This window comes from Nannobrachium achirus (genome assembly GCF_963921795.1).
Source record: "Nannobrachium achirus genome assembly, chromosome: 9".
Classification (NCBI taxonomy): Eukaryota; Metazoa; Chordata; class Actinopteri; order Myctophiformes; family Myctophidae; genus Nannobrachium; species Nannobrachium achirus.
The window spans coordinates 49,168,914-49,193,913 of NC_137818.1; the positions used below are offsets into that span (position 1 = coordinate 49,168,914).

The 25,000-nt window shown below is 40.5% G+C and overlaps 1 protein-coding gene across 1 annotated transcript in view; it reads right to left on the bottom strand.

The window, feature by feature from the left end:
* The window catches only part of LOC308290933 (immunoglobulin superfamily member 21-like), a gene marked incomplete at both ends in the record, with an annotated part of 132,638 nt that overhangs the window by 558 nt on the left and 107,080 nt on the right, over positions 1–25,000 (bottom strand). Inside the window, 8 exons of the mRNA XM_080732849.1 lie at positions 577–769; positions 3,662–3,762; positions 8,564–8,949; positions 9,774–9,910; positions 12,333–12,448; positions 14,540–14,658; positions 15,923–16,044; positions 18,264–18,458. Of these exons, the coding sequence (XP_080588975.1) occupies positions 577–769; positions 3,662–3,762; positions 8,564–8,949; positions 9,774–9,910; positions 12,333–12,448; positions 14,540–14,658; positions 15,923–16,044; positions 18,264–18,458 (1,369 nt within the window). The remainder of the gene's footprint in view (positions 1–576; positions 770–3,661; positions 3,763–8,563; positions 8,950–9,773; positions 9,911–12,332; positions 12,449–14,539; positions 14,659–15,922; positions 16,045–18,263; positions 18,459–25,000) is intronic.

The following is a 25,000-nucleotide window of genomic DNA, read 5'->3' on the forward strand; positions in this document are numbered from 1 at the left end:
ATGCCCATATTTGGTAATGCCCATATAAGGGCATGTTCTGACATCACATTGTTGACTATCATGCAGGGAGGGGTCTGGTGCAACTGGTCCAATATACATCACTGCCCAGATGGCCAAGAATTGGTGCGAGGTCGCATGTCGCCCTGAGGCTAGTATTATACCACTATACTGTACTGTATATTATCGTAACATTCTTATATTCTACTATTTAACATTATGGTTATACCATACTATATTATACTATCTTACACTTATATTTACTATCACTGTTACTTCTTGTATTTGCCTGTATCTCTGTCTGTTTCTCCTTCCATCTCTCTCTCTCTCTTTCTTTCTCCCCGACACGGTAGAGGCAGATGGCCTAGCTCCACCCTAGAGCCCAGGTCTACCTGACGTTTCTTCCAGTTACAGTAAGTGGGAGTTTTTCATTGCCACTGTCGCAGAAATGCTTGCTCAGGGTGGGACTGTCAGTTCTCTGCTCTACACGTAGAGTGTCTTGAGACAACTTGGTCTGATTTGACACTTTATTTGAAATGCTGTCGCAAGTAGGCTAATGATTCCACAACCAAGACTCACCGAACACAATGAGACGTGTGTGGGTGTCGGTGGAGCCCAGAGGATTCTGGGCCGTGCAGCGGAACATGGAGCCGTTGAGCTCGGCGGGAACGCGGTCCAGCACCAGTTCTCTGCCATCGTGCTCCTCCCTGCCGTCCAACAGCCGCCCGCCCACCTTGGTCCAGGTGAACAACGGCTCGGGGAAGACTTCGTTCTGTGCACGCAGTGGTGGGAAAAGTACAAAAGTGTTTTACTTAATGTTTTACAAAGGTTTTGTTATCAAAATGTACTGTACATAAAGTACCAAAAGGAAAAATACTCATTATGCAGAAGGTCCCATTTTGCTGTATCTTTTCAAAACGTTTGAAAATAGCAGATCTACAAGCTCACAATGCATCGCATTGTGAGCGATGAGACCAATCAGAGTGACTTCTCTCCTTCCCTTTAAGAACAAGTGTTAGGCGCAAACGAACGACGCATACTGCTATTTAAATGACGCTAATCATTTTCTGCTGAGGTAAAGTAAAAGTGAGCGACCATAATGATGTGATGTAATGATTTCAGGAGACGACGGAACGTGGAACTCCAGAAACGTCTTCTCATTTAAAGGGGTCATGACATTAAAAAAAAGTTTTTTTTTTTCATGTTTCCTGACCTCAATTACACACAAAAAAAACGAACATTTAGTGTTTTTCTGTAATCTGTAGTTTTTGGAATATAGGCTCAGAAAAGTGGTTTCATTTGCTTCTGGACGTACGCATCATCATCCAGGGGAGGAGGTGGTTGTAGGTGAGGGTGAACGCAGCAACTGAACTGGTAAATGGTAAATGGTACATTGGAACGATACAAACACAGTGGAAAGTAACATCAAATACACCTGATACACCTTCCCCTACAACCACATCCTCCCCTGGATGATGAGGAAAATTAACTCACTTTTATGAGCCTTATTATTAAAAGAAAAAAACTACAGATTACAGAAAATCCTCTGAATGTTGAATGTTCATTTTCTTTGGGTGTAATTGAGGTCAAGACACTTTCTTTTATGTCATGACCCCTTTAAACCATTAAACGAAGGATGACAGAATGGTCTCCAAAGACACAAAGAGACATTCTTATCGTTATTCACAACACATTCTTATTAGTTATCTTTTAATGAAAAATCAAGTGCTTGAAAATGTTTTGATCTGCCTTTTCTATTGCTCGGTTGAATTCCGATGGATTGTTGATTGCAAGCAGTGTGACGCATTGTAAAACCAGATATGTAGGTCAATCTACTATCCATTGTGCTCTCTAAATAGCAGGGAAATGCTGCACTGGGGAGCTGCACTAGACTTTGGACTACTGTATAGTGGCTCTCAAACAGTGGGTCATCGAGTAATTATTATTTCAAAGGATTTTCAAAACGAAGAAAAAAAGAAAAACCTTTTTAGGAAAATGTGAAAATAGCAGATCTACAAGCTCACTGCGTGTCGCATCACCCTATTAAAAGTTTTTTGGGGTCTTGAAAGGTTTGGGAAGTACTGAGCAGGTCTAAAGCAGAGCTTCTCAAACGTTTTCAAGTCAAGGACTCCCAAATTAGTATGTGTTTGGCCACACAGACCCCCATCTAAAAAGGTTTTGTGCCAGGGACCCCCAGTAGAGAAGATTTATGTTAAAAAATAATTCAAAATGTTCTAAATACTTTCCATATTTTTCAGAAACGTTCACAAATAGCAGATATACAAGCTTGTAGATCTGCAGCTGTTTTTCAACAGCCCACTTTGATTGATCTAAAGCACAAGTGCTCAAAGTAGCTCTTCTCTCTGTGTGTAAGATAGCATTGCGTGTACACAAAGCTCTGACATAGTAAAAAGATCATTCATAACTTTTTGTATAACTGTAAATGTAAAGACAATAACAATGTGAGGGTTGTCACACAATTCAAAGGCACATCTAGACACAGCAGTGACAGCACACCAGTGGGTGTACACCAGTGCACCTTTTGGGCTGCATGCATTTACTGCTGTACTTGAGTAAAACTGTACTAAAATGTTTTGCTTTACTTGAGTGTTTACATCTTTCAATATTTTACACTTCTACTCTACCTCATATCAGAGTTAAAAATATAAATCATACCACTAATTAATTTCTGAGTATAAAAGCTGAGGAGAACATTGCTTCAGACATCCCTCACAGTAGAAAGTATAGCACTGAAAATATGAAAAATATGAAATATGACCTCTGTTCCTGTTATAGCTGTAACTTATGTTGCTCTTATTTTTCCGTGCTCAAGGGCTTTTTCCGGCAAGGCACCAACTCCTACTTGATTCCTTCTTTATTGAGAAAACATTGGGTTTTGTTCTCTCCCTGTTTCCCTGAAGCAGAGAGGGAGATATAATAGAGACATGGAGACACACCGTACAGCCACAGCCAAGGCTCTGATGGGATTATACATTCCAGCCCAAGAAGGATCGAGGCACAAATACTTCTCAGATGTTCACTATTTTGGAAAACCTTCGAACATTTCTGGAACATGTTTGATTTGGGGATTTATTTTTTTAAACAAAAACTAATACCTGGATATTTATTGCGACCCATTAAAACGTGGATCATGACGTGGATCAAAGTGGTCGTGACCCTATGGGAAACAGATGATAACAGTTCCTGAGGTACAACCATTATAATGACTGTCTTTGGACACAGTTAAATGACAGTTATAAATGCTCTAATGAAATCAATTTGGGGAAATGTCACAATAGACCTTTGTAGTTAAAACCGAGAAAGCATTGACTTTTAAAATGTCATTGGTAACATTGTTCAATTCGTTCATGAAATATAGTTTTGACGCTGGTAAATGTTAATATGCTAACAGGGAACTGTTTTAAGGTTTGTCAGCAGCACCTTCCTTTACTCTTTGTTCCTTGAAGACAGGCCTCAGTCAAACCTGACCTGGTACAAAGAAGATCACATGAACATTTACATGATACACATTGGAACCAATTAGTCCCCTCTTTGGGAGACTTCACACTGAGCCGAATCAACCTGCAGTGTGGTGCGGTAGAGATGCTCATATCTTTGTCCAAAACAACTAAACTTGCAGAAGAACAGTGTGCGATGAACTTACTGCAGAGGATCCTAGCTGGAAGCCCTGGACCACGATGCGGACGGTGTCTCCTACTTTGGCCCTCTTAGGGGTCATGTGCAGCTTGGGCCCTCTGGGTGCAGCTGAGAGAAAGGATGCAGGCAGCCATGTAATGTTGGATCAATACTTTACAGCAGGGGTCTTCAAAGTTTTCAGGCCAAGGACCCCTTAGTTGAGAGAGAGATGAAGCTGGGACCCCCGCACAACCTTTTCATAGATTCCTTATGGTTTCATCGCTTGACAGCACAATCATCAGTTATTTTGGAGTCATGTCAATTTGTGTTTTCAGATATTTAACCCACTGAACCATCAATATTAATAAACTTGACCTTTCTCACTCTGCACTTCCCCTGTAGTCCCTTAGTTCCCCTCTATACCAAACCTCTCTGCTAAAAAATAGCTGATCTACAAGGTCACATAGCTTGTAGATCTGCTATTTTTGGCCAAAGTTCTCAGAATATGGACGCTATGGTTCAAGTGTTTAATATAAAAAAGGAGAAAAAGATTTGGAGGACCCCCTGTAGTAACTCTGAGGACCCCCTAGGGGTCCCGGACCCCCTGTTGAAGACCCTTGCTTTACAGTACTTGGTATTTTATATTTTTGTTACTGAATGTACAGCACTTTGTTTCGACATTGTTGTTTGTGCTCTATAAATGAAGTCGATTGTTTTGGATTGGAGTACTGTGCCATTTTAAAACGCACTCACATTCATTCATTCATTGCTTTATTTTGGCCATGGATACACCAGCAAAAACATGATTGCAGCAATATAATTTAACATACTGTAATAATGGTATATAACCAATGCCTTAATAAGCTTGATGGTACTGAGGGTCATAATTCATTTCCTCTATGTGAGTTATTTTTGCGACACATAATGGATTATCTCACTTCATCAAATCGGCCAGGACCTGACGAGTGCTTGGGCTTGCAATCTGATTAAGCTTGAAGCTGCAATCCAGAACTCATTTGAATGAATAAAATCAGTATATACAATTATAACTAGCACATACTCAGTGTGGTGGTCTCTCTGCTCTTCCATTGAAAGATGTAGGTCCTGCTGTCAGGTGGGACAGCGCCTACTGGTTGGCAAGTAGTAGTGTGTTGGTTCGAGTCGAATAAAGAAGATACTGTTCAAAGAATTGTATAGCCTGCTTATTCTCACTAGCGCAGAAGGACTGGGGAACGCTACCAAGTTATAAAAATGTATGTTGGTTACAATATAGGTTCGGGAGTAGAGATCTCACATGAATATCACAGCTACCCCCTGCTCATTCATCTCATGAGTCTTTCCTCATAGTACACAATCATATCCGCCCCTTATCATTCAATATACCTATTAAACTTTATTCAGTTGTGAGGTCTCTTACTAGTGAAATAAGGGTTAGACTGGCTGCCTCTATAAGCACAATATCTCCACTGGCCGAGCAGACATAAAACATAAAACATAAAAAGTTACAATTTTGTTGCCCGGCGGCAACAAAGTATAACTCACATCAACAGCCGCCTTTGTACAAAACATTATTTTGATATAGGTGCATCGATGCATACACATAAATCTGTCTGGCCCAGATCTTAACTGAGCACAGTATATAACAGTATTGGTATTTGCCTACATATGAAGCTAAATCTGGAGTGTTGATCCAAATTTGAAAGAGCATTGTCATGCACCCAATTGTGGGATGTTGCCGGCTGTTCAGAGTATAAAACCCACAGCCATCTTCCTTCCACTGCAAATGATCAGGAGCTATAGCTGATCCAAAACAGATAAAATCATGTCTTGTTGTCAGGTGGGCGTTGTCACTGTGACTGAGGGTATCCAGTCCTATATTTTTTCAATCAGAATTTGATCAGAAAAGATTATAAATTTATGTAATGGCTCACTCCTGCACACTCTGTTAATCCTATCCTAACTCGCAAATTCCCCCTCCATTACTAATGGGTTTTTGCTCAAACCACAGAATGTTGCATTTCTATCAGAACGTCCCACCCAGGGTGATATAATATTTGCATTCTAGATAAGGAATAAAATTAAATAAAAGTCTGAAGGCTGTGACAAATCAGGGTTCTCATAAACATTAGAATCTGATAACTACCATAAAGAAAAACTGGAATTTATAATAGTGGCTTTGACAATAATTGAATATCCAAAGGTGAATTTCAATATCTCAAAGTTCCTTATCCAGTCATTTATGGGCTTCCAAAAGTGCACAAAGATCCTGCTAAACCTCCACTCGGACCAATCATCAGCAGATTTGAATCAGTCACCTAGATGTTGTCTAAATGTGCGGACCACTTCCTCCCAGACAATGTGGTAAAACTTCAATAATGAACAACTTAATAATCCCTGGTCTAGACTTACTAAACTGGACCTGAGCTGGCTCTGATGTACTTGGGCCGCTTTTTCCCATCCACAACAAATCTCACTCAAAAATGGGTGAGCTTGTACAGTAGCTATTTTTGGCTACTGCTTTATCCCGTCTACACCAAATCTCTTCGCCAAAAATGGTTAAGCTTGTAGATTTGTTATTTTTGGCTAATGCCTCCCCCCCAGGGGTTCAAGTGGTTAAAATAATGTACTGTTAATCCTCATTTGTCAGCATGGATGTTACTAACCTGCTGTGTACAGTATACTATACTGTACCTAAACATTTCTCATAACGTTGTATAGGCAGCATCAGCCCATGCTTTACAGTACCCTTTTCTTTGTGAACTGTTAAACTTGGTGTCATACAAAATAAACTATTTTGCTCCAAGCTATGACAATATTGTGGTGTTTGGTGATAATAACCTTTTTGTCTCTAACAATAAACTAGGGAAATGATATTGAATATATATATATATATATATATATATATATATATATATATATATATTTTTTTTTTTTTTTTTTTTATTAATCACATGAACATTATTTGCATATGTTTACTTTCTATCTCAACCAGACCACAACCTTTCTTAATTTACAGATGAAAGCAGTCCTACTGTACAGTACATCTTGCTATTTTCCTTGATGTAACACTCTCCAAGGAACACAACACTTAAATCCTGACACAATATCATCTTGCACTTTAACCACAAGAAACCTTGCGTCCCTGGCGTGAACATTCTGTGAAAATAGCAGATCAGATCCTAAGTATTAAGGCAGAGTGCAGTAACTACGTTTTCGAATTTCACCAAAAATGGGTTTAAAAGTGTTACAGCTTATCAGCCAAATGAGATAAAGATATAAAAGTGATATTACACTGATTGTACATCTGTTCTTGAGGTAATTGTTCATCCCCCAATATCAAGAAGGCTAATTTGACCGTTGGGCGACACAAATAAGTCGGTGTGTCCCAAAACGTAGTTACTGCACTCTGCCTTTGTAGGGCAGTATAGCTTGTTCCGACGTTTCCACTTCCTTTGGTGGTTTTTATACTAGTACAGACTAGGGCATTCACGAATAGTGATTTTTAGTATTCGAATTATTCTACCTCAAAGTATTCGAATAGTCGAATATTCGACAGGACTGGCCAAACTGTCAAATATTAAGTAAGCAAGAGGCGAACATTGTGAAAATAGCCGATCTACATGCTCACAACGCCTCGCGTTGCGAGGCGTTGTGAGCATGTAGATCTGCTATTTTCAGGGCCATTGACAACTCATTCTTATGACTTCCTATCTCGCCAAGCTTTATAAACTATATTATATTTTAAAGAGAAAACAATGAAAAAATCGAAATAAGCGAATGTTCGACTTTGGTGAACAACGTCGAATAGTGACTTTGATATTCGAATATTCGAATATTTGGTGAATGCCCTAGTACAGACTGTAGGTTTACATTTCAGTGAATCAGTGAAGATTCACTATGACAGCTGTGAGCTGTGACAGGAAAGGTTACGGCAGCACTTGTAAAACACTCTGAGGTTATTTGGGTCACTCTGTACCATTAAGATGTGTCTCATTAATCAAGCTTTGAACTGTCATCCTCATGCCGCACTAAGGTTTTTTTAAAAGCCGTCATAGTTCAACAGAGAGTGATGTTGGAGTGACAAGTTGGATGTGTTTTCAATAAACATTTCTGTCTGGTGTACCGTGTACCATAACTTCACTGACATTGTCAATCAATAGGTGTCCGAGTCTAAATTGTTCAATTGAAGAGAAGAGAGACCACCTTCAACCACTGCAGATGTGCTAGTTATTAACTATACCCTACCGTACAATGTATTCATTCAAAAAGACCTGGATTGTATTGTAATCTTCCCCATTTACATTTCATTGATATATTTCCGAAAACAAATTAAAGATGTTTGGACATTACACGGAGTGTAAGGATGGTTTTACACTTTAAAACCCTCTATTCTAAAACGGCCCCCCAGAATACGGATGCTGGGGTTCTAGAGCAGTGGTTCCCAAACTTTTCAGGTCGAGACCCATAAGAGAGATTAGATGTTTTCCCGGACCCAAACTAGTGAAAATAGCCACATATGGGTCCCGACCCACTGTTTGACAAACAATGTTCTAGAGCAGGGGTCTTCAACAGGGGGTCCGGGACCTCAGAGTTACTACAGGTGGTCCTCCAAATCTTTGTGTGATAGAAAATTTTTTTTTTCTTCGGCAAAGAGGTTTGGTGTAGAGCTTAAAAAGAGCACACTATACAGAGTGAAAGGTCAAGTTTGTTATGTATTGACGGTTCAAGTGGTTATCTGGAAACACAAATTGACATGTATCCAAAATACACTGATGATTGTGCTGTCAAACGATGAAACGATATGGAATCTATGAAAAGGTTGTGGGGGGTCCCTGCTTCATCTCTCTCTCAACTAAGGGGTCCTTGGCCTGAAAACATTGAAGTCCCCTATTCTAGAGGTTGAATGAGGTTAAATGAAGTCTACACTCACCCAGTGTGACCTCAGCCTGCATGGGCATGGACAGCGCCGGGTGTTTGACCTCGCAGCTGAACAGCGCGTCGTTGTCCAGCTGGGGGTTGAGGCTCCAGGTCAGCATGGCGCGCACCTCCATGGTGCCGTCGCCGGACACCAGCCGGCGGTTCTGGAAGTAGTACAGCGGGTCGGCGCTCTGGACCCAGCGGGGGAACTCGCGGCTCACCACTGTCTCGGGGATGACCTCCGGGGTGGGCTCCGCGGCGGGCTCCATCTCCTGCTCGCCGCCGGGGCCGTCCTGGTTCTGGTTCTGGTTCTGGTTCTGTCCTCCCAGCTGAGACGGCTTCTCGTCCTGCTCCAGCAGGGACAGGGAGCGCTGCACCTTGGTGTCATCCAGGTCTCGCCTGATGAGGGGACCGGAGCAAGGTTATTAGTAGTCAAAGAGGTAGACAGTTTTTAAGTTGCTTGATTCACTATTTTGATATCAGACCTCCTATATCGTCAATGTCGGGCAGAAACCTTGTATCTCCAAGTTTCAAATTTGTACATTTTTTCACAAAGTAAAGCACTGCTTCATCACACAAGGCCGTCGCACAAAAGTAGTGAAAACAGCAGATGCGAGGCGTTGTGTGCTTGTAGATCGGCTGTTTTCACTAGTTAAAAACATTTTTAAAATGATGAATGCAAAACGAACGGTTTTGGACATACAAGGTTTTCACCCGACACTATAATCAATTAAACTTCAAATTCCACGTTAACACCATTAGACTCATTGAAATCACACGTCCCTGGTTTTGTTTACTGATATTTCCCTTCTAATGTATGATCATCATTTTTCAAAGTCATGTCATCAACATGGATCTGTCCCATTTCCCATATTCCCTCCTGATTGGCTAGGACTGCCTTCTAAAGTTTGTGTATGCGACGTGACGGTCGCTTATCTCCCGATTAGGGAGTCTTACTGGTGTTAATATTTTCTGTTATGTAAAGTTGCATCAAGTCCATCCGTGAAATCCATGAAATTCGTGAGTTCAGTCTTTTTGGAACATGCCCCTGACAAATGCTCCATATTTCAATACTAAAACCAAAGTTAAAACTAACACTAAAACTAATTTAAACTAATTAAAACTAAAATTAAGCTAAAGCAAACTAGAAACCCCATTTTAAAAACTAAATTGAAATTGAAAACGAAAATAAAAACCAATGAAACATGCAAAGTGTGAATAACCTTGGACGGGAGCTCCGATGGGCCCTCCGTTTCTGGCTCTGTTCTGGGCCCCGGGTCTTGCTGGGAGGTCCCTCTGTGGAGGAAGGCTGGGCAGGTGGCACCACGTCAATGAGCTCCCCGTCACGCTTAAAGTACACCTGAAACAGGTTGTATGGAGTTGAACTTGATATGACAATGGCCTTGTCTCACTCATTCCCTGGACCAAAAGCCACCACAAAAGAAAGAAAAAAACAAATGTATGGAAACATGGAAACAACTGAACTGAAATGTGTAATTTGTGAAGGTTACTGCATGCTAAATGGAGATAAGCAATAAAATAAAATAAAAGATCCTACAGCACTTTATTGACTGGGGTCCACCAGGGTCTGTAATTGGCCCCCTCCTTTCCCCCCTGCAAAACCTACTCTTTTAGCCGAAAATAGCAGATTTACTAGCTTACAAATGCATCGCATTGATCGCAAAGAAACATTTCTGAGTTGTGCGCATGTACTGTAGATCTCTAGTCTATATGGCATGCCACATAGGGATGCTATAGGGTTCATGTACATACCACAGGCCCAAGCTTGCTTCCTATTACCCTTGGCTGATTGCCATCTTGCTGTTTAAAGCTGCAATTCATAATTGTATGTCCCCTCCTAAGAGAGGTATCCTAGGAAGGTATCGCAAATGTAAAACCCAGGATTCAAACATGCATCTTCCATCTGAGAAACCAAACATCTACCGCTGCAGGCAAGAGGGAATTGCTGCTTGTCCAGAGGAGATACTGGGCCTATGAGCTTCAGGCAGAAGTGGAAGAGTAGGGGGACCACCTTCAACCACTGCAGATGTGCTAGTTATATTGTATTAACATACTCTGCCCCAGACTTATTATGTATTCAGTGTCTACTGAAAGGAACGCTCCTTGGATGCACTTTTAGTTCCCAAGACAGCACTGTCAGCTACAGTACTGTATATGGGTGGGTCCTATGGGGCTATGCTCAGCCAAGCAGATCACTACATCCTCAGTGAGAACGATGTGTATAACAAAAATCACTCCTAGTGTGAAGTGAGTGGTGATATTTATTAATTATTTTTAGTTAATTTTGCTAAGCGTCCCACGAAGCTTGGCCAATGTGACCCTTGGCGTAGAACAAACTTTGAGCGCTTTCTGCCCAGATGTAGGCCAGATGTAGGCCACGCTTCAGAGCCCAGACATTTTTGGGGGCGTACAATAAACTTGGAGCGATTTGTGCCCAGATGTAGGTCAGATGTAGGCCACGCCTCAGAGCCAGATGTTGGAGTTTAGCTCCTTCCAGGAGCACCGTTCAAAAAACGGTTCTGTCAACTGTGTAGTATATTAAATATTAAATATCTTGCACACACCTACATACACATCACACATAGGATAAGTCTTTTACAGACACACATGTGCACTCTTACTTGTACAAAAAAAAAACCTGCATGCCTAGCTGACCTCATGTACTGAAGGCCTCCAGTACACTCCAGTACACCTGTCCTCAAAAGCACATGACACAAGTAATGATTTTTCTCCCACTTACTTAAAACATATAACCATCACCGGACAACTCAAGGCACTTGTTTAACCTTTACACATAGAGTTACCGAAGATAACTTTCGGTCCAACGTAATGGTCAGTGAGACATAATTGCATGCATGTGCACGTGTTGACCAGTGCACTGCACACACAAAGATATTGGTGCTATGAACTATGGATCTCCAAATATACATCCATCTTGTTCATTAGTCTCATGTACTCTCACGCACACGTCTAGGTCATATGCACAACCACCAAGGCCTCACACATGTAATTATCTCTGATATGTGCATGTAAACACACATTGCTGGTAGAACATAGTATAAAGGCCTGAGGACTGAAAACCTTGCACTTGCTCACAGTCTTTTTCCACACTCAGCAAGCTAGCCAGCCAGTTGACAGTTTTTTCTCACTTTGTGTAATAAACCTACTTTTTGATTATTATACAAAGCCCGGTTTTTACTGTCTCATCTTTTCAACTGCTTGCGTCAAACCTCAAGACTATACTTCAACTGCAACTCCAAGAAAATAATGTGAGATACAAAGAAAAAGAAAACATTGACATACTGTACAGTAGGCCCAACAATTATTGCAAAGGTTGCAAACAAAAAAGAGTTAGTGCTTGTGAATCATAAACCACAGGTGGTATTCGGCTACTTTACTAGCTGGCAGAAGATCTCAGGGTTTAATCACCATTGGCTCAGTTTTCTGACATACTGAAGCAGGGTCCCGCTTGCCAATCAAGTCTGGGCAGAAAACCAATCTTGACAAATCGCGGGTTGCTGGCACAAACTCTTTTCAAATGGCCATCCAAATGGGATTCCTAATTACTGTACATCAATTTGAAGGTCTAATACATTGGAAGTCCTTCATATGTTTGAGAACCATTGTTGTTGTTCTTTTTGGTTGCTCTGCTGTTTCCAATTCCACACCAGTCATCATATACAGTATATATAAATCTTTAATTTTACTAGTGTATACAGTAGTTGCACAGAATCATTATGTTAGTTATTATTATAAGTTACCACGGGAGCCGGCTTTCCTCCAGTGACGATGCAGACCAGAGTGAAGTTCTGAGCCTCGTAGCGGCTGAAAGGAGCTGGACTCTCTGCTGCCACCACCGATATGGACTGAGGAGGAACTACAGATGAAATAGAAGGTCAAATACTAGAGCTAAACACGCATGTACACACACACACACACACACACACACACACACACACACACACACACACACACACACACACACACACACACACACACACACACACACACATAAGCTACAAAGCCACATTTATTTATTTCACTTGAAACTTTAAGTGAAACCAATTTTCAACATCCAGGAGTTTACTGTGTAGTTTGAATAATCGTTAAATTGAATTTTAACATTGACATTCCTGCATTTTTCCTCAAAGCCACAACCCCATATCCAGTGCTTAATGGTAGAGCTTTTAAAATGTCTGCACTATTTTGCACGGTAAAAGAGACTCTTGTCGGAATGTTGCAAAGTGTTTTAAGAGTTTCAAATGATCTACAGGTTAAAGCAGAGTTCTTTATATTAATGCTGAACCATTATATTGATTTTGCTGTGCTAAGTGGTAAATTGAGGAGCTGTGTGGCTGCATGGCTCTACAGTGGTTCTCCTTTGAGTCAGGATATGGGTCACTGCCAAATACATTGCTTATTAAGCAATGCTTAATGAACTGAGCATCTGTACCCACCATGGAAATGAATTATTATTATGTATGTTTTTTTTAATGAGCAATAAGCAGAGCAAACAAGCCTCAGTACTACTCTGCAACTCTGAATTTAAGTGGAAAGCTGTCTTGTGTGTATAAAATGATCAATGACACTCAATGAGAAAAGGCAGGACCATAATGGAAATAAGTCTTAGAACTTTGTTGTGTACAGTATATCCTCCAACTGCTGTAACCTTGTGGCTTAATTAGAAATCAAGTCAAATCAAACCCCGGAAAATATCTGCACATAGAGGGCAATCGGATAATCAACAATGCTGAAATTCCAGACAATTTCCCTTCTTGGAAATGCCAGGTTTCTGCACTAATGTTTTAATTGTTTATAACACAGAAATGTTTTCAAACAAACTTAGTTGACAGTAAATTGGATGCACAGCATACGCTCTCTTAAAGGAGTAGTTCACCCACAAAATTACTTATTTTCTACAAATTATAGCCTGGCTACACCCCATAGTCTTGTGTGGCCAGGCTGTTGCCTCCCACAATTTTCAAATGCTTCCGGTCAGACATTCGGAGATTGTGAAATAATTGTATGGCTATGTGAGACTACACGCCCCATGAATCCTTGAATTAATGGAGATTACATTTGTTTTGTTTTTGTCGAATTCCCCAGCCAATCATTTGAGTTCCAGCAGAGTCAATTAAGTCTCCTACTGAGCAGCCACCCGGACCCGGTCATCAAATTATTGGCTTAGGAATGCAACAATAACAATCAAAAGAATCTCGATGAATTAAAAGCTCATGGGGTGTGTAATTGATAGAACATAAGTCTTTTTTCGGGTAAACTACTACTCCTTTAAGCCTAATTTACCCCTCTGTAAAAAGTGCCCTCTCCAGACCATGAATGCAGTTTTCACTATGGTGAAAGAAATGCAAATGCCCTCTTTCCATGCCAAATACTGAAGGCAGCATTCAAGAGAATTGCCTTGTCCAAACTCTCCTGAACTTGAATGCAGCATGGATCTTACCGGTATGTTGAAAGAATTGCCGTTACGCCACATCTCCAGTATTCGCTTGATCATGCTTAGTGGTATCAAGCACCGACAATAGCTGACCTCCAAGCATACGACGCGTTGTGAGCTTGGAGGACTGCTATTTTGAATATTTTTCACCAAAGTCCCTTTTGGAATTTTCAGCCCCTGCCTCTCTAACATTAGGGACTTTAAGCCTGGACGGTTTTCAATACGGCTCCGCTAGGCGGAAGTACAGCTGCTATGGCACAATCGCAGTCAAATTCGTTAAGCAAACAGCCGTCGGAAACAGGTTCCCACCCCTTTGACTGAACTCTTTGGTTCCCATGGTGACGTGTCGATGCAGCAGACGTTGTAGCCACTACGTGGAAAGGTAGCTTCTGTCGGAGTAGGAATGGCTGCGACGGCAAGCAGGCAAGCACTGATCCATTTCTGGTTACCGTAGCGAACTGCCGTAGCCGTCCTTGCTTAAAGTCCCTAACCTCTGCACGTCCCTGCCCCTACCTATGACAGTGAGCATGAAGCTGCCGGAGGCTAGGACCACCTTGTCCCTGGAGGTGCGGTCATAGATGCCCACATGACACTCGTACAAGCCATCGTCCGCCATCTGGACCTCAGGCAGTCTGCACAGTGACAAGGAACAAAACACATTGGGGGGTATTTAATACCTTTTACTGTATACAGGTGGATTCTGCTAAATTGAAAATGTGCACACGAGCCCTAGACAGAAAATCAGAAAAATAGAAACTTTCAAAGAAGCCAGAATTCATCATTCAGTGCATATAAAATGCAAATGCAAAGTGCGAAATGGGTGTGCAAAGGTCAGACTAGCTGTGTTATTTTAGCGCGAGGGCAGAGGGAGACAAAGAACAAATCTACATTTTTTGGCCAGCAACAACATTGTATAACAGAGCATTAATTGGGCTTTTTAGGAGGCAAGCCTGCATATCCTGAATAAGCAAAACATGTAGACTGCTTATTGATTTTGTCAATAAATCACTAATAATTTTAAGAGCACTAATTATTTACTAAGAGTGTCATTTTGTAATGAGCTTCAAGCCGCGGGATTGGAGTGCATGGCTTTACAAAGTGGTCCACTACAGTGAGCCGACAATGTCTGCATCTCCATATGGTTCAGAAACACTGGCTTTCAACATATGGTTTGTAGAAACATATGCCACTGTTTTTCTCTTGTGACCAAGCTGCAGCACTATAACATTACAAGTAGAAGGAGTCAAAACACAACTGTTGTCTTTGTAAATCGATGATCCCAAAAAAGATTTAAAATCATCTCTGTTTGAAGTTACAGAAAATGAGGTCATTTAAAGTAGGTTTAATCTTGGTGTTAAGGCAAAGGTTAATAGGTTAAACAACTTTCTGAGTTATGGTTTTGCTAGATTATCCAAAAAGTGCCATGGTGACCCAGGCAGACATCACTGTGTAGGCACCTCACACCTCTCCCGGGTGAAACACTGAGTGTCAGACCAGTGGTTCCCCAACAGTGTGCTGAGGCACACTGGTGAATTGTCCAGTTGTTCCGTAGCATTTTGTGAAAACCATACATTATTATTACAATATACTGTATAGAACTATACAAAAAGTTGTGAATTATTTTGTATCTTTTTCAATTTATAATGCGAGTACTTTGTGCCCACTCATTTGAGTAATTTCCAAATATAGAGGCAGATTCTATACCCTTAAAAATAATTTTAACCACATTCAACCTGGCTTCCCTATTTTGAGCTTGTCTTTATAAATGTTACACTTAATACACTGCTGTATAAACTACACTGCATTATAAACTCATAGTACACTGCAGTATCAACCCCATAGTACACTACAGTATCAGTTGAAACCAGCATAATAATTCATGGAGGTTCATTTTACCTAACAGTAGACTGGTACACCAGGTCCTCTCGCCTGATATTGTCCTCCATGTGGGAGTAATTAGTGTTGTACATGGCATCATACGTGAAGATCTTCTGCTTGGCACTGCCCCCATCTGCCACCTGTGCAGGGAGTTGAGATTTATAAAAATGTGTTAGAACTAATTAGAATCATTTCCTAAAACCTCTGGGAAATGAAACATTATTATGTGCCATCACCTGCAACTCTACGTAAAGACACAAAGCAAAACCCTGGTTATTGATTCAGAAAATGGACCCTACGCTTTTATAATTCTACGGTGCATGTACTAAAGTGGGTGGAATTCAAAAGTCTCCAAAGCCCTATGGTACCGACAGCAACTTTTTCTTCTGCTATGAAAAATGAAATGACATGCCCCATGAGTCCTTCTAAACCAGGCTTTACATACCAAACACAAGCATGCTATGGTACTCTTTCAAGGCAGTGCCTTCAAAGGGCTCAACCTTCAAAACCCTTATTTTCTCTTTTTCTTTCAGGCTTTTGTTTGGTTGCTTTGATCAGTGTCATTGAATATATCGAGGTTTAAAGGATTTATGTCTCATAGCAGGACCTAGAGAAAACTGTCCCTGCAGTCATCTGTAGGCTAGACGGCTCTAACAGTGTCATCAAAGGTCTCCATAAAAAAATCGACCAGACAGCTGCAGTTGATTGAAAAAGTTGCTGCTCGAGTCCTTACTAACACCAAGAAAGTGGACCATGTCAGGTCTGAGATATTTAAACTGACTTCCTCTCTGTCAAAGAATTGATTTTCAAAATACTACTGTTGGTTTATAATTATTGAATGGTTTAGGGACAAAATACAGGTCTGATCTTGTGCTACATTATTATAACCATCCAGACCTCTCAGGTCTTCGGGACAGTTCTGCTTTCTGCTCTCAAATGAACGAGAAGGAGCATTCTGTTTTCTGCACTACAAAACGGCAGGTCTGCTACAACTCTCAGTTCTTCTAAATGAAACCTGCACTGTTGGCCACAGCCTTTTACTGCGGTTTTTGATTCATTCAAATAATAGCCATCACTCCGAAGTTCTTCTGGTACTTTTAATTCATTAAGGCACGGGCAGCGCATACATGGATGCATTTTGGCGTCGAGCCTTCCTGCGTGTATTATTTTCTTAGTCTGTGTGAGCTGTGTACCCGGCTACAATTTATGTAGACTGAGTGTGCTTGTTTTGTTTCTATTTTATTAATACAGTAATGTCTTTTAATGTTTTGTATGAAGTCCTTTGAATTGGATGGTTGTTGAAATGTGCTAAACAATTAACCTTCCTTGCCTTGTCTGGACATTGAAGACGATCCTGGTTTAAGAGTGAAGACACTCACTGACACAAGGTATTCTTCAGTTCATCCCCAAGTTCCGAAGAACGCAAACGTATTAATCGTGCCGTGGCATCTCTGCAGTGTCCTGTATTTATTTGTATTGTGTATTGGGATACTCTTGTCTCTTATCTCATGTCTCCCCTATGATTTGAGTTTTAATGAAAGTGCCAGTGACAAACAGATAATACATATTTCATACACTTTAGAATACTTTGGAGTACAGTTAGCTCTATGGGCAGGTAGGAATTGCTCTACAGAGATGTATCATTAATTTATATAGAGATAGAAATCATGGCCAGTTAAACATTGTTGTTTCTTGTGTCGTTGATAGTCATACTACTTATAGTAGTAAAACCTCCACCGGCTGTCTGTCAGTCCGTCAGTCAGTCCCTCTGTCCGTCAGGTCACGTCACACTTTTGGCCCTACTCTTATCTCCGCCACCGTTGCTCCTATCCATGCCAAACTTTGCACACACAAAGATTTCTCACATGCCCCTGTTCTAGCGCCACCATGAGGCTGTGTGTATACATGAGAGCTTATCTCCCGATTAGGGAGTCTTACTGGTATAGTATAGTAGAGTATAGTATATTATAGTATAGTATAGTATAGTATAACTAAATAGTTGCGACCGTTAGGTCGCAAGTTACTATGAAAACCTCCACCGGCTGTCTGTCAGTCCCTCTGTCAGTCAGTCAGTCAATCCGTCACGTCATGTCACACTTTTGGCCCTACTCTTATCTCCGGCACCGTTGACGGTTGCCCATATCCATGCCAAACTTTGCACACACACTCCTTAGCTGGCAAACCACAACCTCCGCCCCTGATTTCTCACATGCCCCTGTTCTAGCGCCAACATGAGGCTGTGTGTATACATGCGACCTGACGGTCGCTTATCTCCCGATTAGGAATTCTTACTGGTATTTATTTGTAATAATGATGGTGAATGGCTGGTATGAACTATGAAGTTCACCTGTGTGCTCACCCGAAACCATACAATCTCTCGGAGGTTGCCGTCGGTGCGGAAGTTACACTTGAGTGTCACCGTGTCCCCAATGACGACAGGCGAGAGAGGCTCGATGACCACATTTAAATAACCTGCAGGAGAAAGGGATATTGTTATTTGTGAGTGACTGGCTAACACAGTAAATTCCCGCAGTGTTGATTCATCCATTTGTAACTACGAGTTAAAAGAACAGAGTGTGGGTGAGGTAAGGTTGATCTCTGGTCGAGAGACGGAGAGAGGCAAGCCAGGGCAGCCCATTGAGACGCATTTACCAATTAACACTGTATTGTGTGCCAGAATGTCATGGGAGAGGAAATGGCGCACTGAGAAGATTAACCACAGAGTGAATAACCTTTTGCACTGTGTTTCCTAAAAGTGAACACGTTCATCTCGCTTGGTGTAGTTTATGTATGTTTTTTATTCATTTTTCAAGTGATCAAAATGAATGATCAATGTTATCTTTCCATGCAAAGATAACCTCTTAACCTATCATAGCCTCTTGCAATGTTTATATTCCATGACTTGTGAATAAACTGTTATGCATTATAGCATTGGCCTACATCAACAAATTAATCTTATTTCTTTTCGCTATGGAAATTCTAGCACTGTATATTAATCAAAATGAAAACATCAAAGGTATCAATCTATCAGATGGAAGCGCTACCCGTGAGGTTAAAACCTCACAAGTAGCAGATGATACCACTCTACTGCTTGGTGACGAAAAGTCATTAACTACAGCACTAGAAATGATATCATCGTTTGGCAAAGTTGCAGGCCCGGAACTGAATTTAAACAAAACTGAAGCAATTTGGGTTGGTTGCTGGAAATTTAGGCGAAAGGAAATAAGTGGAATAAGGTGGCCAATTGGTCCTGTAAAATCACTTGGTGTATATTTTGGGTACAACAAACTTTCAAACGAGATGAACCAATGGAATGAGAAAATCAAGAATATAGAAAATGTGCTTAATTTATGGAGACAAAGACATCTCACGTTATATGGTAAAGTAACTATTCTGAAATCATTGATTGCAGCCAAAGTTCTGTACTGGGCTACTGTGACTGATGTGCCACATAGTATTACTGTCAGATTGAATACTTTGTTTTTCGACTTCCTTTGGTCTGGAAAGAGAGATAAAATTAAAAGATCTGTTATTTTTGGAGACTATGACACAGGGGGTATAAAAATGTTGTTAGATATTCAGTCTCATATAGAAGCACTTCATGCTGGCTGGGTGAGGCGCATTATGGATGCATCATCAGGGGACTGGAAGCTGCTACCAAAATTGTATCTAAACAGATTAGGCAAAGATTTCCTTATTCTAAGAATGCATTTTAGAGAAAAAAAGCATTGCCCAGATTTGACAGGAATTCCTACTTTTTATCAAGGCATTATTCAAGGCTGGCATAAAGCGGGAGGAGGCTCAGTGAAGGAGCCATGTACAGCAGATGAAGTGGGAAACCATATTATTTGGGGATCCGCTTTTATGACAGATGCTAGAGGGAAGTCCCTGTTCTATAAACATTGGATTGACTCTGGAATAATTTATATTAAAGATCTATCTGTTAAAGAAAAACCAAAGCTTCGTAACTGGATAAGAGAAATGAGAGAATTAGCCATCATCAGAAAGGCAATTCCCAAAAAATGGCTCCCTTTTATAAACAACAGTATAACGTCCAGAGATGACAATACTGCTGCACACATGGCTCTGACAGGTTATAGCTGTAAAACAATATATAAAGCGCTGTTAAAAGAAAAAACAACTACATCATATATGCAGGCATATTGGGAAGCTGTACTAGTTAACCAAGCAAACATCATGTGGAGTAACGTATGGCAGCTACAAACTATAAAACTATCTCCAGATAGAAAATTGTCAGAGTTCAATTTCAAAATATTGCATGGAATTCTCCCAAATATGTCAAACTTGTATAAATGGAAGCTTGTTCCTAATCCTCTATGTGCTGTTTGTTTGGTAAAAGAAGACACAGAACACATGTTTGTTTCATGTCGGTGTCTGGGTAACTTTTGGAACCATGTTTCTGCTCTTATGTCTCAGCTTAATGTCACATTTAGAGTAGAATTGTCAAACATTATTTTGGGTCTCAATACAACGACTAGAGACAGATATTGTATTAATTTGATTTTAACAATAGCTAAACTGTCCTTTTTTAAAATGTGGATAAAGTATAAGGATGATCACCAAAGGTTCTATACAGCAGATAGGGTGTCTGTCTTTCATTCTGAATTGAAGGCAAGAATTAAAATGGATCTCTTGGTGGATGAGGCAAGAGGTAATGAAAGCTGGGCAGATCTGTTGTGGTTGTTGGATTAAACCCACATGGAATATTTTCTTTTTTAATATTTTATCCTGCTTCCTCCTTTACAGTAGCCTATGTATATAATATTTCCCATCTCCTTGTATATATCCTTGTATATTATCTGGTGTGAGGTTTTTATGTATCTTTTGTATATGATGTTTTGTAATGTGCATGTCTAAATAAAAGTATTAAAAAATTAAAAAAAATAAAAACAAAAAAACAAAAAAAAATTAACAATACACACATAAAACAACACCATTTATTATTATCCTACTAGTAATCAGTCCTATTCTCAGAGAACTTAGTGCAATACCCGTTTTATTCATCTATCTATGTGAGGGCGGCTGTAGCTTACTGAATAGAGAGGCCGTATGGTAATCAGAAGGTCACCGGTTCGCCTCCCCACTCCGGTCTGTGTGTCAAAGTGTCCCTGAGCAAGATACTTAGCCCTGAGCGATAAGCATCGGAGCAGCCAATAACATAGTAGCACTAGCAAGCATCAGCTGGGTGAAGCTGAAACTGAATTTCCCTCGCAAGATTAGCAAGGTCTACAAATAATAATAGATTTATGGATTCAGGGGTGCCCGCTAGTCCAGGCGTGTACCACTTAGGCATTGCCACATAGGCATGGATGCCTGGTGGCGTCGCCGGTTTGATTCCCGATACGGACGACCTTTACCGCATTATTGCTCCCCATCTCTCCCCTCATTTCCTGTCAGTCTACTGTCCTATCAATAAAGGCATAAAAGCCCAAAAACAAATCTAAAGAAAAAAAAAAAGGAAATCTATGAGGTCAGTGCCTGTTGTCAGAGTACTTGGGGGCCTTTCTATGATCTCAGTCTAGCGTGCAGCTGGGACACACCTACTTGTGAGCATTTGGGGAGCTTATCTCTGTATTTGGGACAAACCAGACAGACAGACAGACAGACAGACAGACAGACAGACAGACTACTTCAACTTAGATGATTTACTTATTATTCACTCATCAGATGGTGTGCTTTGTGCTGTCCATGGTGCTGAATCCTGCTGATCCTTAGTTATTTTCCTGTCCATTAGTAGTGAATGTAGGCCTATTATATTGGCTGATAGTGTAGGTGTATCATGTTGCTGCTTCAACGGTAACAACTGCATGTGTTGTTAGAACAGGTTGTGAACTGACAGAACCAGCAGTAATCACGGCTGTCAAGGCTGTTGCATGTCACCAGCGCTGTTCAGTTCTAATTAGAGAGAGTCACCATTGAAACTGCATTGAAAGCTGCACAAAGATCTGTGGTGAATTACCACATTGTCCACCGTGACACCTATAGTCGTGTGATGTATAGGATTTCACACCCCAGCCATATGGTGTGATGAGAAAAGGGGGAAATGCAGGAGGCAAAACAGAATTGAATGGTGGGGGACTTTCAATTGAAACCAGTTACAATCTGTACCTTTAATGGATGTTTTCACGCTCCCAACAGAGGTAATTAGAAAACAATATATACTGTGTATATATTGCAATTGCTCAATTTGCACTACAAACCAGGGATTGACATCTATATCTACTACAGAGCTGCTACTTTTAAATGCATTTTACATCTGAGTCTTTATTTTTTCTTATACTATCTAAATTGTATTGAGGAAAAACAATGCTGCTATTTGTTCCAAAAGCTTTATACCCTGTATATATATAAAATGACAAAATGCGACATAGCTCTGTTTGCACAATGCTGTACCCCCTGTAAATATGTTCCCCCTTTTCAACTGTTTTTTTATTTTTTTATTATTATTTTATAACACTTTGACACTTTGCTTTGGCAATGTAAACGTATGTTTTCTCATGCCAATAAAGCTCCTTTGAATAGAAAATGTAATTGCTAAAAGCATACACATCCAAATTACTATAAAATGTTGTGCAAGCTCCATCGTTTTTGTTATTCCCATCCACATTGTTTGTCCTGATGAAGGTCTAACGACCGAAACGTCAAATAAAGAGCAAATATTTTTTGCAAGTTCCAGGGCACTGTGTGGGGGTCCTTTTCTTTGATGTCACTATCAGAGATCTCCTTCTGAATGTACAGTACAGTGTTTGTCCTACACACCTGTCACCAACCTTTAAGGTGTTCATCAGCCTTTTATTAAAAATGTTATTCTCATAAAAAATAAAGGGAAGGGGAAGAAGGGAGGGGCAAGGGGGAGGAGAGATCAATCAAAAAGAATAGGGGAAAAAATCAATCTGATGTGCCCTCTGCTTCAAATAATAACCAGTCTGTGTCCTACCAAGCACCTGGGTCTCTCCACTCTTTTTAAATGGAAGAGTATAGGGGTGCCACATCCAACCAATGCAGATGTGTTCTAGCATACCACACAGATTGATTACATCATTTTATTCGTTATAATAAGGTCCGAGTTGTAGCTTTAAAAAGCTACACGCTTGTGTTTTCTTCCCCCTCGTTTGTGTTCCATACAGTACCTAACCCATAATTGTTTGAATGTGGATGAGTGAAAACAAATACTTTATGATTTAAAAGACAAATGTTGAATTGTATACAAACTTTTTAGGCAACATGTCATTAGGTCGAACACCCTTTGGATCGACCACCAAACTCTAACCCAAACCCTAATCCTAACCTCAGTAAAACTATGCCTAACTCTAACCCTAACGCGAAACCTTACATCAGTAACCGTGACATGGGTGATTATCTACCCTCCGACGCTCGTGGGTGATTATCTAACCTGCCGACGCTGTTCGACCCAACGGGAGTTAAATTTATGGGGCAGTCCCCACTTTTTATTGTCCAACATCATTCTGCAATATTTGTTATTGCACCCATAGTTTCATGGACAAGTTTCATATAATTTTTTGTTTGTTTGTTTTACTTATCCACATTTTGACAATGATGGTGATGGATTACATCAAACTACAGGATGGACCAAATCCGAACCAAATCTATGCTCACAAATATCCCCACCATTAGACAGATCTTTCAGTATGCTAAATACTGAAATAAAAACAAGCCTAAACTGCAGAACTGTCACACAGGACAATGTGGCATTGAAGGTCATGGCAAACAATACAATGTGCTCCTTTTCACCCTAATTACTGGGTTTCTTTTTTTTTCTTTTTTGGCTTTAAGCCATAAGACCGGGAACGCATTATTACGCATTATTACTTAATCATTAAAACTATTACAACATAGCAGATATACAAGCTCACAGCGCGGCACCGAGTGAGCTTATAGATCTGCGAATAAAAATAAAAAAGAATCGTGAACATTTGTGCAAGTCTGAATATTTTTTACCCGATTCTATAAATGTCTTCTAAATCCTTCTTCTGAATGCCCTAACCCTAGTCTCGTGTAGCCAGACAACTATTCCACAATCTCTGAATGCTATATAGAGTCTGGAACAGCAGCTCCCGAACGGCGAGTATCGAAAACGGGCATTAACGTTCAAAACAATATATTTTAAAATGTCATTTCTGCTAAGCAGCAAGCTAAACATGCTTATATGATTTTTATTTATATAATGATAAATATGTGTGATGTGAGACTGAAGCGGAAGTGACGTGGGGGCTTCACTTCCGCTTCATCTCGCACTCATCGTTTCTATTTCCGTCTGCCAGACTGTATGCTGGGAGCATTTGACCAAATCGCGGAGGCAACTGTCTGGCCACGCGAGACTACCCTAACCCTAACCCAAACGTTTTCATGTCAAGGAAACCCTAGAAATATATATATATATATATATTTGGCAACCAAAATATTATTTATCAGGGACCCCCCAGAAGCAAATATTTGAGTTACAAATGCTCAAAAAATATATATTCAAAGATTTGCACAAATTTCCATGATTTTTCAAAAATAGCAGATCTGGGGCGCCCGCTGGCCTGGTGGTCAAGGCGCATACCACATACTAGGCTATGAGGCCTGCTGGCGTCGCCGGTTCGATTCCCGATCCGGACGACCTTTGCCGCATGTCATTCCCCATCTCTCTCCCCATTTCCTGTCAGTCTACTGTCCTATCGAATAAAGGCATAAAAAGCCCCAAAAACAAATCTTAAAAAAAGAGAAAAAAGAAAAGAAAATAGCAGATCTACAAGTTCGCAGCGCGGCACTCGGTGCCTCGCTTTGAGCTTGTATATCTGCTATTTTTCAATAGCTAAAGTACAACATCATTCCAGGTCTTAATTTTCAGATATAGGTCAGTGTGTAATGAGACAACCATGAGGGCAGAGAGAGAGAGGAGGGACATGTGAGACAAGACCGGGATCAGACAGAATGTGACCTTGTAGATCAAATTCACTCTATTTTTGCACGACACCAGTGTACGACAAAGGCTTAAGTGGTTAACAGGGCAAAACTGTGAATAAACATGGCGACTATTACACCATACCCTGCAAGTTTAATGTGTGTTTG